Source organism: Argopecten irradians, unplaced genomic scaffold (assembly GCF_041381155.1).
Source record: "Argopecten irradians isolate NY unplaced genomic scaffold, Ai_NY scaffold_0841, whole genome shotgun sequence".
NCBI lineage: Eukaryota > Metazoa > Mollusca > Bivalvia > Pectinida > Pectinidae > Argopecten > Argopecten irradians.
In genome coordinates this window covers 1-14,449 of record NW_027188308.1, presented here as the reverse complement: position 1 = coordinate 14,449, position 14,449 = coordinate 1, and the positions used below count along the sequence as shown (strand labels likewise).

Genomic DNA, 14,449 nt, shown 5'->3' with positions numbered 1-14,449 from the left:
GAAGAGAAGAGATAAGATCCTAAATTTAGTCGCCTTTTACGATCATGCAATAGGGGCAGCAGGTACAATTCTAACGCCCTACCTGCAGAAGTTTGAACAAAATCCCTGCTGCAGTTTTTAAGAAATAGTGATAACAAGCATTGTTTATGGACGGACGATAGACGCCGGACGACGGACCACGGACGCAGGGCGATTTGAATAGCCCACCATCTGATGATGGTGGGCTAAAAAAAAAAGAGGAAAAAGGAATTTGAGCTAAAGAAAGATGGAGTATAATTCAAGTAGAGCGGGGCTGCAATTGTTGAATAGGTATACAACCTTGAACATTTATATTAGACTAATACACAAAGATGGGTGGAGTTTTGCAAAGTAACATTTACCATTTTTTTTTTTTTTTTTAAACTTTGATATTTTCAGCAATGTTTCCATGGTATCGGATAAAAAAGTGCAAAAAAAATAAAACACTTAAAATAGCAAAAGGCACTATTAGTCCATACATTGAATTGTGTCATCCATTAATAGTTTCGTGTGGAAATAATCTCTTTTCTTGTTTTAGACTATGCTCCGGAAACGAAGCCCTGGTACACAAAAATATTGATATTTTACAGCAATGTTTCTTATGGTTACGGAAAAAGTGCACAAAAATGAAAACCTCTAACAATAGCAAAAGGCAACTACTAGAACGCATAATAACCCAATGTGTCTATGAAGTATTCATTTCATGGAAAAATAACTCTGCAGGTTTTAGAGTGATGCACCAGAAAACGATTCTAATCACCCTAAATCTTTGTCATTTTCAGCAATGTTTCCATGGTTCAGAAAAAAAGTACCAAAAGTGGATTACCTAACAATAACTCAAAACAGGCACTACTAGGACCAATAAGATACTAAATGTGACCTAATGGAGTTCTTGTGCATATATCTCACCTCAGATATTTCTCAACGTTATGCTGCTGAAACAAACCTGGTACAAAAATATGATATTTTCAGCAATGTTTCCATGGTTACAGAAAAAGTGCAAAATATGAAACCTAAAATATTGCAAAAGGCACTATTAGACCATAAGAACAATGTGTCTATGAAGTTACATGGAAATATCTCTGCTGGTTTTAGGAGTTGTGCTCCGGAAACGAACCTGGTACAAAAAATATGATATTTTCAGCAATGTTTCCATGGTTACAGAAAAAAGTACAAAAAGTGAAAACCTTAAAAAGCAAAAGGCACTACTAGACCATAAGACAAATGTGTCTATGAAGTTTCGTGGAAATATCTCTGCTGGTTTTAGAGTTATGCTCCGGAAACGAACCTGGTACAAAAATATGATATTTTCAGCAATGTTTCCATGGTTACGGAAAAATGCAAAAAATGGCCAAACCTAAAATTAGCAAAAGGCACTAACGAGACCATTAGAACCATTAGTTGTGATATGAAGTTTTCGTTGAAATATTCTCTTCTTGGTTTTAGGAGTTAAGAAAGCTCCGGAAACCATTCGTTACGGGACGGACAGACTGACGGTACGCGACGGAACCCATTTGTATATTTCCCCGCCAACTTCCGGTTTGGGGCGGGGGATAAAAATTTGTAGTTGCCTTGCAGAACAAAGCATAAAGTCTCTGTCTTCCAAGAGTCATTAAATTACATTACAACCTAAGGACTCAGTCATCAGATCCCCCGCTCTATGGAGATATCTAGCTGATAGTAAGTTTGATTGTGGAGGACTTATATGGCAAAAAAAAACAGGAAAAAGGAATTTGAGCTAAAGAAAGATGGAGTATAATTCAAGTAGAGTGGGGCTCCTGCAATTTGTTGAATCAGGTTATACAACGCTTGACATTTATAATAGACTAAACACAAAGATGGGTGGAGTTTTTTTGCAAAGTAACATTTACCAATTTACCATGATATTTTCAGCAATGTCTCCATGGTATCGGAAAAAACCTGCAAAAAATGACCATAAGAACAATGTGGTCCTTTGAAGTTTTCATGGAAATATCTAGAGTTGTGCTAGAAACGATTCTTACACAAAAATCTGCCCATGTTTCAGTAATGTTTCCCATGGCTACAGAAAAAAGTTTGTGTGCAAATATCTCTGCAACCGGTTTTCCAGATTATGCTCCGGAAACGAACCTGGTACAAAAATATGATATTTTCAGCAATGTTTCCATGGTTACAGAAAAAGTGCAAAATATGAAACCTAAAAATTGCAAAAGGCACTATTAGACCATAAGAACAATGTGTCTACGAAGTTACATGGAAATATCTCTGCTGGTTTTAGAGTTGTGCTCCGGAAACGAACCTGGTACAAAAATATGATATTTTCAGCAATGTTTCCATGGTTACAGAAAAAAGTACAAAAAGTGAAAACCTTAAAAAAGCAAAAGGCACTACTAGACCATAAGACAAATGTGTCTATGAAGTTTCGTGGAAATATCTCTGCTGGTTTTAGAGTTATGCTCCGGAAACGAACCTGGTACAAAAATATGATATTTTCAGCAATGTTTCCATGGTTACGGAAAAAATGCAAAAAATGAAAACCTAAAAATAGCAAAAGGCACTACTAGACCATAAGACCAATGTGTGTATGAAGTTTCGTGGAAATCTCTACTGGTTTTAGAGTTATGCTCAGGAAACCATTCGTACGGACGGACGGACAGAACCCATTTGCATATACCCCGCAAACTTTGTTTGGGCGGGGGATAATAATTTGTATGCCTTGCAGAAAAAGCATAAGTCTCTGTCTTCAAGAGTCATTAAATACATACAACAAGGACATAGTCATTCAGATCCCCCGCCAATGGAGATATCAAAGCTGAAGTAAGTTTGATTGTGGAGACTTATGTGTAAGAAAAAAACCAGGAAAAAGGAAGTTGAGCTAAAGAAAGATGGTGTATAATTCAAGTAGAGCGGGGCTGCAATTGTTGAATCAGGTATACAGCCTTGACATTTATATTAGACTATATACACAAAGATGGGTGGAGTTTGGCAAAGTAACATTTACCATTTACCATGATATTTTTCAGCAATGTTTCCATGGTAACGGAAAAAGTGCAAAAAATGAAAACCTAAAAATAGCAAAAGGTACTACTTGACCATAAGAACGATGTGTCTTTGAAGTTTCATGGAAATATCTCTGCTGGTTTTAGAGTTGTGCTCCGGAAACGATTCTTGCACAAAAATCTGCCATTTTCAGCAATGTTTTCATGGTTACAGAAAAAAGTACAAAAAGTGAAAACCTTAAAATAGCAAAAGGGTTTTAAGGTGCACTACTAGACCATAAGACCAATACAGACATAAGTGTGTATGAAGTTTCGTGGAAACAAAAAATGATTTTTCAGCTGTTTCCATGTTTTCGGACTGACCATAAGACCAATGTTTTGAAATATTTCTACTGGTTTTAGAGTTATGCTCCGGAAACCATTCGTACGGACGGACGGACAGACGTAGAAGATGGTAGCTACTAAGGCCCCAAATCAATTTTTTACAGTGGCTCTGCCAGTCTTAACCAGAGTAGCAGCTAGTGTGGCACAAAAGAACATTGGAAACTGCTATATTGTTCAGGTATTTATTTGTTGTCAATGTGAACTAATGAGCATTAATATTACTTTTGCAATGAAATGATGTCAATTAATGTGACCGAGTGGAGTGTGTTGCTTGGTGTCTTCGGCAGCATGCTTCAGTGATATAAATGACCATAGCTGTGATAAGATATACAGATCAAACACTGCAAACTTTTATATTTCACTCACACAAATTTGCAATTGTGAAAAGTAATCCCCGACAGAGTTAACAATTTTAGATGACTTTGTCACTCTTACACCTTTCATACCACACTACACTTTCCTTATCAACTCCATTCCTTCTGTGCCCTAATACCAGGCAACTACAATTCAACCACTGCCTGCTACTTTCCTTGCCATAGATTCACTCAAGATCGTTCTGTCTATCAAGGGTTGTAAAGAAGGCAGGTTTGCCCGCACTCTTTTAGAATAGCTGTGCATCTCTTTCACATATTCTGTAAAGGTAGCATTTTCATAGGCACTATCAAAATATTTAGTTGGCTCTCTAAAACAAGAGTTTGCAGTGAAAGCACATCTGCTAATGCATCATGTGCATTGTAGTCTGAACTTCCAGTGACATGTTTCACAAGATTTCGCTGCGAGCAAGACATTAATCCAGGCATCCCCGTCCTACAGAGTATTTTGGTGTCAAGGAACCCCGATACACAGCCAGAAACTCAGCTTGTTTACCCAAACTCCAAAGCATTCATTAGGAGGGGACAGTCAAAGGTCTTGATTTGTGTCCAACAAGGTGCAATGGAGGTGGATATCGCTTAAAGAATGCTATAAGATCTTCTAAAGCTTTGGGCAATGATAAAGAATCAATAAGATGACCTCCTTTAAACAACTTTCCATTTCTACATGTCAAAACAGTAACTGAGGAGACACAAGGGGTAAAGTTGTACCTGGAGTTACATATGTGCTGAATTTCTCATCTCAGCACACTTTTGATTATAATTGCATAATAATAAAAAAATGTTCATTGAATGTGTATCGGATTTCTTGTTAGTGGTTAACATCCATGTACTGTAATATCTATATTTAAAGCACTGGAGATTGTCGCAATATATGAGGGGCAAACAAACTCTATTATGGTAAATAGAAGACCTTGCCTCCTCAGATATTGTGACAACCTCCTGCGATTAGAAAGAGTATCCCTACAAAAGTTCTGAGAGATCATATCTAGACTGAGCAAAGTTAACCAAGTGCATCAATGTATAGCTAGATGAATTGGAGGATGAGCTGATACTAGTGAGAGTATGAATATGGAACAAGCTTATACATGTAGTAAGTGTTGCAAGCAACAGATATCCCTTGTCGTCGATTACATTTTAGATCACTTGAGACTTCGAAGTCTCAAGCGACCTTTTCTAATCGCCGTTTGTCCGTCGTCGTCCGTCGTAAAAACAATTTACATTTCCGAATTCTTCTCCAAAACCGCTGAAGCAATTTCAATGAAATTTTGCACAAGCCTTCTTAGGAATAAGGCCAATCAAAATTGTGAATTATAAGGTCCCCACCCAAAAGGGGGCTGAATGAGGGGCCAAAAGGTGTAAAATTGACTAAAATTTCAAAAATCTTCTCCACTCACAGATGTGGTGGAATCAAATACTCTTCATAGATAGAAAGGTCCTAAGGCCCTCTACAAAAATTGTTTTTTTTTCTCAAAATTTTCATAGGAAATGAGTCAAACTTGCTTATAATTATTAGCCTGAGATATCATTTTAATATCATATCCCTATAAGTCCTGGCCGACCCCCTGAGGGCAGAGGGGAGAGGCAGAAAGGGGTCAAATAGGCTAAAACTTCTAAAACTTTTTTTTCTAAAATTCTGGAAATGGTAGAATCAACTACTTTTCATATATGGAAAGGTCTTGAGATCCTTTACAAAAATTGTGAGTTATATGACTGTGGGGTCTCACGTTTCCCCCTGGGGAGGAGGTCAAGTTTACTATAGTTTATATAGGGAAAACACATTTATGCGCATTTTTCTCTCAATTTTCATAGGAAATGAGTCAAACTTTGTTATAATTATTAGCCCGAGATATCATTTTAATACCATATCCCTATTAATCCTGGCCGACCCCCTGGGGGCAGGGCCGAAAGGGGTCAAATAGGCTAAAACTTCTAAAACCTTTTTGTAAAATTCTGGAAATAGTAGAATCAAATGATTTTCATAGATGGAAAGGTCTTAAGGTCCTTTACAAAAATGGTGAATTATATGACTCTAAAGTTTTCCCCTGGGGAGGGGGTCAAGTTTACCATAGTTTATATAGGGAAAACATACTTATGAGCATTTTTTCTCAATTTCCATAGGAAATGAGTCAAACTTGTTTTGTTCAACGTTGGCAAAGCAAATTGGAATTTTAAGCATAAGGTTTGGTAACATAATACACTTACTATCAAAATGAAAAACAAAAAATAAAAATTCTAATACGAAGGTTCAACTTTAAAATTTATTCTAATTCGTAAATACTTTTTACAGATTTGAACCAACTCTGTATCAGCACTCAGGTGACCGTCAAGGCCTCTTGGGCCTCTTATCTTATCTATAGATGGCACGTTATTATTTTTTCCAGATAACACATCCAAAGAATCCCAAGCTGCATCACCACCTATGTGACCACCAAGTTATCGTCCGTAAAATAAAATTTGTGAATTAATTTATTTAGTAAAAGTGACCTTTGTAGTTTACCTTTAACCCAAAATTCTATGATAAGCTGTATTTTCTCATTTGTTACCATTGTGTGAAGTTTAATAAAAATCCATCGATTCATTCTCAAGTGAGTGTCTGGAAACCACATTCTGACATATATCTGCTATAGAAACTTACCTAATCCTGTACTTTCCAGGTCAAAGTAGTACTTTTGTGGTATTGGCCTGGATCCTGTTTAAAATGAAAACAAAATACCAACAAGTATAATAAAGTAAAATTGTACAACCAGGTACTTCATGTCAAAGTGACTGCAATTATAAGGAGAATTGTAGTAATCTGATGAAGTTTCACCATTATTTTATAATTACCATGACATTAAATTTACATCGAAATTTCCTATTTTAAACTTCTTCACAGAGTTAAGTAAAATGTAAAGAATCATTAAACTCAATACATTCATGAAATTCCAATACAATAATTCAAATATCTATAAGCACTATTCCATTTTCAAATGCAGAATTATTTTGTTTCATACCTTGCATGCAACTCCAGGCGTCGTATTCTGGCTATACTTGTGATGCTACATGCCTTACGTTTCCGTGCTTGAAGATCCCGCAGACAGGCAAGTTTAAAAGTGTGTCCACCAGGTGACAATCCAACTTGTTCATGTGTCTGCATGCATGATTACAAACTACATATATATAATTTCTTCTACTGTAATATTTCAATAATCTATTCATTTCACACACACACACACACACACACACACACACACACACACACACACACACACACACAGGAAGATAAGCTAATCACTAATGTTCAGTATTTTACCTGGTAGTTATTTTTTAATTAGGATATCACTTGCAGGAATTCTGAGACCATATTTCTCCACTGATCACAGAATTTCAATCAAATTATCTGCTAAATAAAATGCCTTAAATAATGAATGTTGTTTGATTGTTTCTGTAAAATATATCCACCAACAGAATAAAGCGATACAATTAGGGGCCATGGAAATTAAAGGAATGAAATATACTCAACTTGGTTACATAGCTATGTCAAATATTCTTGTGTGCCACACTAGCTGCAACTCTGTGATTAAGACTGACTGTTCCACTATAGAAATATGATTAGGTGCCTTCGATGCCACTGTTTTATTGAAAGACTCGTTGAGTGCTTCCTAATGTAGATAGTTTGTCACTTTGATGTTTCAATGTATCAAATAGTGCAGTCAAAGATGATTGCTGTCCCTGGTCTTTCAGCTGTTGGCCATAAGGCAAAGCTCTGTACTTTTTGTTTGGGTTTTCTTTACCAGTTCGGGTCACATTCAGAATGATTGCCAAACACATTTAATTATGACATCAAAGCCTTTGCTAATTCCCTTGGAATTTCCCTGATTCTGGCCGAGCATGTAGTTAATACACTTTTGTATGTATTTAATTACTTTACTTGTCAGTGATTTATGCTTAACCTGAAGTTTGTACAGCTGTGAAGTAATGTTTTACTGAGATGATTACAGTCTGATTTCTTGGTGAAATCAGTTTGAAGTGATTTGCCTAACCGCTGAAAGGTTTTAGTGTCATCATCAGCTACTATACATGTAGTAGATATCTCATTTCCTGCCTTGTGATGTTTAGTAACCATCTCTATCACCATGTCAGATTCCATAGCCTTACTACTGCCATCCCAGTTACATCGACAATCATGGGATTTCGAGACTTGGCCGTTTGCTTGAAACATCACACATCTCGCAAAACTTACTGCGTACGCTGTATCCGACTACTTTGCCAGTTTGTGCACCAATCATAGAACAGTGACCTGAAATATAAAATATTTGATATGTATAATTTAATCAATTTGTTTGATTAATTAACGTCCTATTAACAGCTATGGTCATGTAAGGACGGCCTCCCATGTATGCGGTGTGTTGCATGTATGTAGTGCGAGGTGCGTGTTTTAGGAGACTGCGGTATATTCATGTTGTGTATTCTTGTATAGTGGAACTTTTGCCCTTTTTGTGTCGCCTGCAACGCAAGGGCGGCACTTAGGTATCACTATGTCGGCGTCGGCGTCCGGGAAACGGTTTCCGTGCGATAACTGAAGTATTTATTGTCCAATTTCAACCAAATTTAGTATATAGCTTTATCTTAACAAGATCTCAGATGAGTTCGATAATGGTATAAATCCGTCAATATTTGCAAGAGTAACGGGACTTTAAAATCATCAAAACAGGAAAATCCATGGTTTCCGCTCGATAACTTAAATATTTATCGTCCAATTTCAACCAAATTTCATAAATTGTTTTATCTCAATGAGTTTTCGGATGAGTTCGATAATGGTCAAAATTCGTAAATAAGAGTTTGGGACTTTAAAATCGTCAAACAGTTACGGATAACTTAAATGTTTATCGTCCAATTTCACAAAATTTCATAATGTTTTATATCAAAACAGAAAAATCCATGGTTGCACCGCTTTACGATAACGTTAAACAGAAAAAATCCATGGTTTCATCGTCCAATTTTATCAACCAAATTTCATAAATTGTTTTATATCATTGATAGCTTAGATGAGTTCAATAATGGTTAAAATCCGTCAATATTTTCAAGAGTTACGGGACTTTAAAATCATCAAAACAGGAAAATCAATGGTTTCCGCTCGATAACTTAAATATTTATTGTCCATTTTCAACCAAATTTCATAAATTGTTTTATATCAGTGATATCTTAGATGAGTTCAATAATGGTCAAAATCCATCGATATTTTCAAGAGTTACGGGACTTTAAAATCATCAAAACAGAAAAATCCATGGTTTCCGCTCGATAACTTAAATATTTATTGTCTGATTACAACCAAATTTGGTTTGTTTTATATTAATGAGATCTTAGATTGGTTCCATACTGGTTAAAATCTGTCAATATTTGCAAGAGTTACAGGACCTTAAAATAGTCGAAACGTGGCTTCTGCTTGAAAACTTTAGTATTTATTGTCCGATTTCAACCATATTTGGTATATTGCTTTATATCAATGAGATCTTAGATGGTTTTGATACTTTTCAAAATCCATCAATGTTTGCAAGAGTTATGGAACTTGATTACTTCACCTAAATTATTAACAATATTTTCAACTGTAAATAACTATTTTTTGTGATGCTGTGCAGGCGACACATCCACTTCCGTGTAATTCTTGTTATAGTGCTATATCACTGAAGCATGCCGCCGAAGACACCAAGCAACACATCCCACCGGTCACATTATACTGACAACGAGCGAACCGGTAGTCCCACTCCCGGTATGCTGAGCGAATAGGATCAAACAGCGGAAACGATACGGTAGGAGATCACTGTACATACACATTATAATTTGTCAAGACTTTAATTATATTACAGAAGTGTTAATGATTGATTCTGATGTACAGTAATTGCTATTTCTATCGTGATACTGTATATTGAGTCATATGTGTGCGCGTTAGTTTGTTTACATTGTGATGCCGCGCTTGTTAGATTCATATGTGTAACTTTGTGTATTATGTCTTAATTACAGTCAATCTGCTCTGTTTAAAGATGAACTTGAATTGTCGGCGTTATTTGTTGAGATCTGAGACGCACAGTATATGTGTATAAGCAATAAATGCACATAATGACCGTTACATACAGCTCTGGTATCTATAATAGATATAGAGACCATATAAAGTTTAATGTTTAAATAAACCGCTTCATTATAATTAAACCACTTCATGCTTTATTTAGGGTACACTCAGCTTTGTTGTTATTTTTCAATAATTTAAACGTAAACAAGCTATCCTAGAGGTATCTTGGCACCCAACAAAAAACTTTTAAATATCAAAATCTAAAATCGCTGCCTTTCGGCCATCTTGTTGATAGATCAGTCCCAAAATGCCATATGCCAAACTAGGGTCGTCCTAGGGGAACCTACATATGAAATCTGAGACAGATCCCTTCTAAATTGATACACACACACAAAGTCCATATAATTACAAACCCGATTAACTGTCCACTGGATCTACCACTTCCTCTTTTTGCCACGCTCCATCCACACTGACTGTAAGCCTTCCATCACCACTGTTTTCCCTGCAAGACAAATCATATATGATTGTTCAATTTATAGTTACCGAACTCATTAGTATGCCCATTTTTTCTCTTATACAATGTACAGTGCACATACTAGCTATATTTTATCCAAGCAATATATGTATATACCCTCATGTCATCTGAATCTGTATTACATGGCTGTGTCAACAAAATTACTATTTCTTGATAAAATTTTATTTTCAGAAACAAAACTAGACAAATAATTTAATGGGAAATTTATCTTCCTGAAGGGTAAATATTTGCTTTGTTATATATCAGCCCCAGATTAACATGTACAGTAGACCCTGATATCAAGCGCAATATGTGATCAACTTACTGATAATACTAATAGTTGAACAAATTGCTTATAAATACAGGCAGGGAAAAAAAATAGTTATTTCAACATATTCAGGACTTTATGAATCTCTTCTGTAATAGATTTTTTTATGGAATCCTCGGCTCCATAAGTTCAATTACTGTCCTATTTCGTTTTGACGGGGATCTTAACGTTGGTTGTCACTAACGGTGTGGTATGTTGAGTGACGTAAGAATACTATTAATCTGTCTTCCTCCTACACCAGCATTTATCATTGCTAAAAAAAGTAGTTATAAATTATAGTTCTGTGTGTAGTTTCATAATCTTTGCATTGTAATACCAGATTATTAATATGCGTTCATCAGAAAGTATTACTAAAATCAATGGTCAAAACAAAGTTCAAATAACCAAAACATTCCTCACCCATTGGGTATATTTCAAGCAGCCAGATTTATCTAAGCATTAAACTATCTTCCTTTGGCATCTATATAGACTATAGATGCCATAGGAAGATAGTTTAATGCTTATATTTACATTATCAACTTATTTTCGTGTCTCTGCATTAACATTGTTTAAGCTCTTGACCAGGAAAACCGTTTCGAAAATTTAATCCACATGATGGAACGGCCATTTTGACGGTGATCAGTTGATGTCACCACGTCAACATTAGTGACGTCATAATGGTCACCACGTTTTGGGTGTCAGTTATACTGTCATGTACTTCTACTTGGCCTTGGTTAGTTTATATAATAGAAGTGACAAGTTAATGTAAATATAACAAATTAAATCGTGCAGTTAAGTGAAAACAATAATTTATCTACAGATCATATTCAGTTGGAAAATTAACAGTGCACATTTGTGGAAAGACTGTTGATCAGACACAGTGTGTAACACGGACAACATCATACACTGTACAAGTTGCATATAGATATATCAGGCCAAAAAATATGTCTGTTTAGGGTTACATTGGCAGAAAATAGGCTCGTACTTTTAGTGTCTTTCATTCTAAAATAATGGCTGGAACTGGAATATGAGATAGAGACATGTCTTTTTTTTTTGGCCTGATCTACATGTATACAGTATTGTGCATATTGTATTGTACATATTCTCTCAATCTGATTGAAATACAGATCCTTATAACCACTCCGTTCAATATAGGATCTGACAATATCCCATATGGGGTCACGTTTCGAATGACCTTTTATCACGTGTACCCCAGATCAAATACATGTTCTACACATTTCTACGTCAATTGTTAACGCCATTTCGTCCAAGTAAGCATACACATTGAGCATTGTTGTGCACTTAGGGCGAGATGACTACGTACACGAAAATAATTCGCACAGCCTTTAGATTCTGGCAGTGTCAATTTTGATTGGCCATTTCCAAAGGTCATCCATGACGTGACCCTAATGAATATATGTACAGATCCTCCTATCGTAGTGATAATAAGGATCTGTATTTTAATCAGATTGATATTCTCTCGATACATGTATACAGACATATGCTTGTACAGTATTTTATATACAAATTGTTTAGTATGAGTAATACATTCGGATGTATTATAATATCTGATGCAAGGTTTGTGTTAGCATCCCAGATCCTTCCATGTTGTTTTCCTGTCGGACATTGTTCACATGAATTGACATGAGGTGCATATGTACCAGTTGGATATGAAAACAAAAATATGAAGAAAAAATATTTATACCTTTTTACTTGAAATATAATCCTCATCAACCGCTAAAAGTTTGATTTTTAATTTTTACATTTTGTACATTTACAGCTGTACATTTTTTTTTCAATTTTGCATCATGGGTCCTTTTATAATTTTTTCAGTAATAAAATACAGATGTAGTACATCTAGTAAAGGGATTCCCAGTGTAGAAATATTATGAGAGGGATTCGACTGAATTCTTAACTATTTTTTACTGTGGAAGGGGAAATGTGATACGACCCGTATGTTTACTCTGTAATATTAAGCTTACATTGTGCCTACCTTGCCCTGCAGGTAGGGCGTTAGAATTGTACCTGCTGCCCCTAGTGCATGATCGTAAAAGGCGACTAAATTTAGGTTCTTATCTTTTCTATTCTTCCTAACTGACTTTATCCTTCCTAATGCCTCCCTTGGCACCGCCTCACATTTGGCCTTGAGTTGAGCGTTCGCCCCTGTGAGGAAAGCTCTGGGTTCTGTCCCCTGGCCGAGACACACCAAAGTCTATAAAAGTGGTAGTTTCTGCTCCTGCTTAGCGCTCAGCAAAAAGGGAGTTGGGACGACTGGTATCGCCCGTTTGTCAGTATAATGTGACCGGGTGGGGTGTGTTGCTTGGTGTCTTTCGGCGGCATGCTTCAGTGATATAGCACTATAAAAAGGGCAAAAGTTCCACTATACAAGAAGACACAACATGAATATAACCGCAGTCTCCCGAAACACGCACCTACCTGCGCACAAACATACACGCAACACACCCGCATACATGGGAGGCCGTCCTTACATGACCATCAATCAGCTGTTAATAGGACGTTAATTAATCAAGGACTGGTATTTCAATCAGACTAGCAGACAGGCCATACGTGTTTCGCCCGTAATGGATGTCTTCGGCGGCCATTCAATAGTGGCTGATGAAGACACAACATGAATAATGCAGTGACAACCGCATTCGGCCAAAACCCCATAGCTCGACAACTTGTCCTCCGGTGACCTCCAACTGGACGTTAATTTCTTCTTGACAAACATCCACACCCCATGCTACACTCTAACGCTGACACATGGCTTTTAATAGGACGTTCATTAATAAAAAAAAACACCTAAACAAACAATGGTACAATGTACAGCGTACGTATGCGTGGTCAGTGATCACTGGTGACAGATTGATTTGTGATCGTCGTCTGCTCCTACCGGTACCCCTTCTTTAGACGTTTTGCCCCTGAAGCAAACCGCCGAAAAAAAACCCAGTCACTTCATACTGGCAACCCTGCGAACACAGTGGTCCCACTCCCTGTATGCAGTTGTTTTCAGACTTTTAAAAGCCATTGATTTGGTTATGTCTTAGGCCATCTTTTACCCATGGGAGGCATCAGGAAAGATAAAGTCAGTTAGTGTAAGTGGCGGTCAGATGCTTACATAAATCATCAGCAAGCGATCTTGCATCTCTCTCAAACTTTGTTTCTACATTGCTTGAAGTTGGGGCTGCGCAACAAAATTGGCCGATTTGCGGCATGTCGTAAAAGATGTCCGAAAAAGAATTTAAAATATCTTTACATTAAACATTACTTGTTTTCATCACATTTTCTAACCTATATTGAAATGATCTGACCCTGAATAATTGGTTATCCGAAGAGCTGGAATAATTTATAGACTTTTTGAAAAAAAAATTGCTGTTTTTTGTATACTGCTGTATTTGTAAATTGCGACCTCTTATTGCTCATGGCACGTACATGACTTACGCTAACCATTATAAAACGTTGTGTTTTTCAAACATTTTAAATAAACAAACAGTACCTTGTTTGATATCTTACGTCAATACCCGTTCGTGGGAAATTAAGCCTTAATACAGATGAAGGTCTGTACAATTTACCATCAGAGTCCACAAATGTGAATTGATGCTCTTTGAGCGTACTATATTAAGAATTTGCCATTTTTTGGACCACTAATGCGCCCATATGCAACCAATTTTGAAACCCTGAAAGTATAGGCTTAGAATTGTTTCAGAGCAGTGCTCCACTGCACATAGGACAATTCGTAAAAGGCCGAAAAGTAAGTAGGTCTAGGACTATTATCTTTAACTCCGAAACAGTCACCCCTCTTCCCACTAATCTAATTTTGGTTTGATC

At 36.5% G+C, this 14,449-nt stretch overlaps 1 protein-coding gene across 1 annotated transcript; it reads right to left on the bottom strand.

Moving 5' to 3' along the window:
• Positions 1–4,003: 4,003 nt before the first annotated feature.
• Positions 4,004–6,890, bottom strand: LOC138313684 (uncharacterized). Its single transcript, XM_069254027.1, has 2 exons — positions 6,748–6,890; positions 4,004–4,187 (listed from the first exon to the last, which is right to left on the bottom strand). The coding sequence occupies exons 1-2, from the start codon at positions 6,888–6,890 to the stop codon at positions 4,004–4,006; spliced, it is 327 nt and encodes a 108-aa protein (XP_069110128.1).
• Between the last annotated feature and the right edge of the window lie 7,559 nt (positions 6,891–14,449).

Excerpts from the sequence above, each read along its gene's own strand:
- LOC138313684 (XM_069254027.1), bottom strand. The coding sequence starts at position 6,890 with ATGCAGACACATGAACAAGTTGGATTGTCACCTGGTGGACACACTTTT. Across the intron at positions 4,188-6,747 it reads CGCCTGGAGTTGCATGCAAG|GACGGGGATGCCTGGATTAA; the intron begins GTATGAAACAAA and ends AATACTCTGTAG.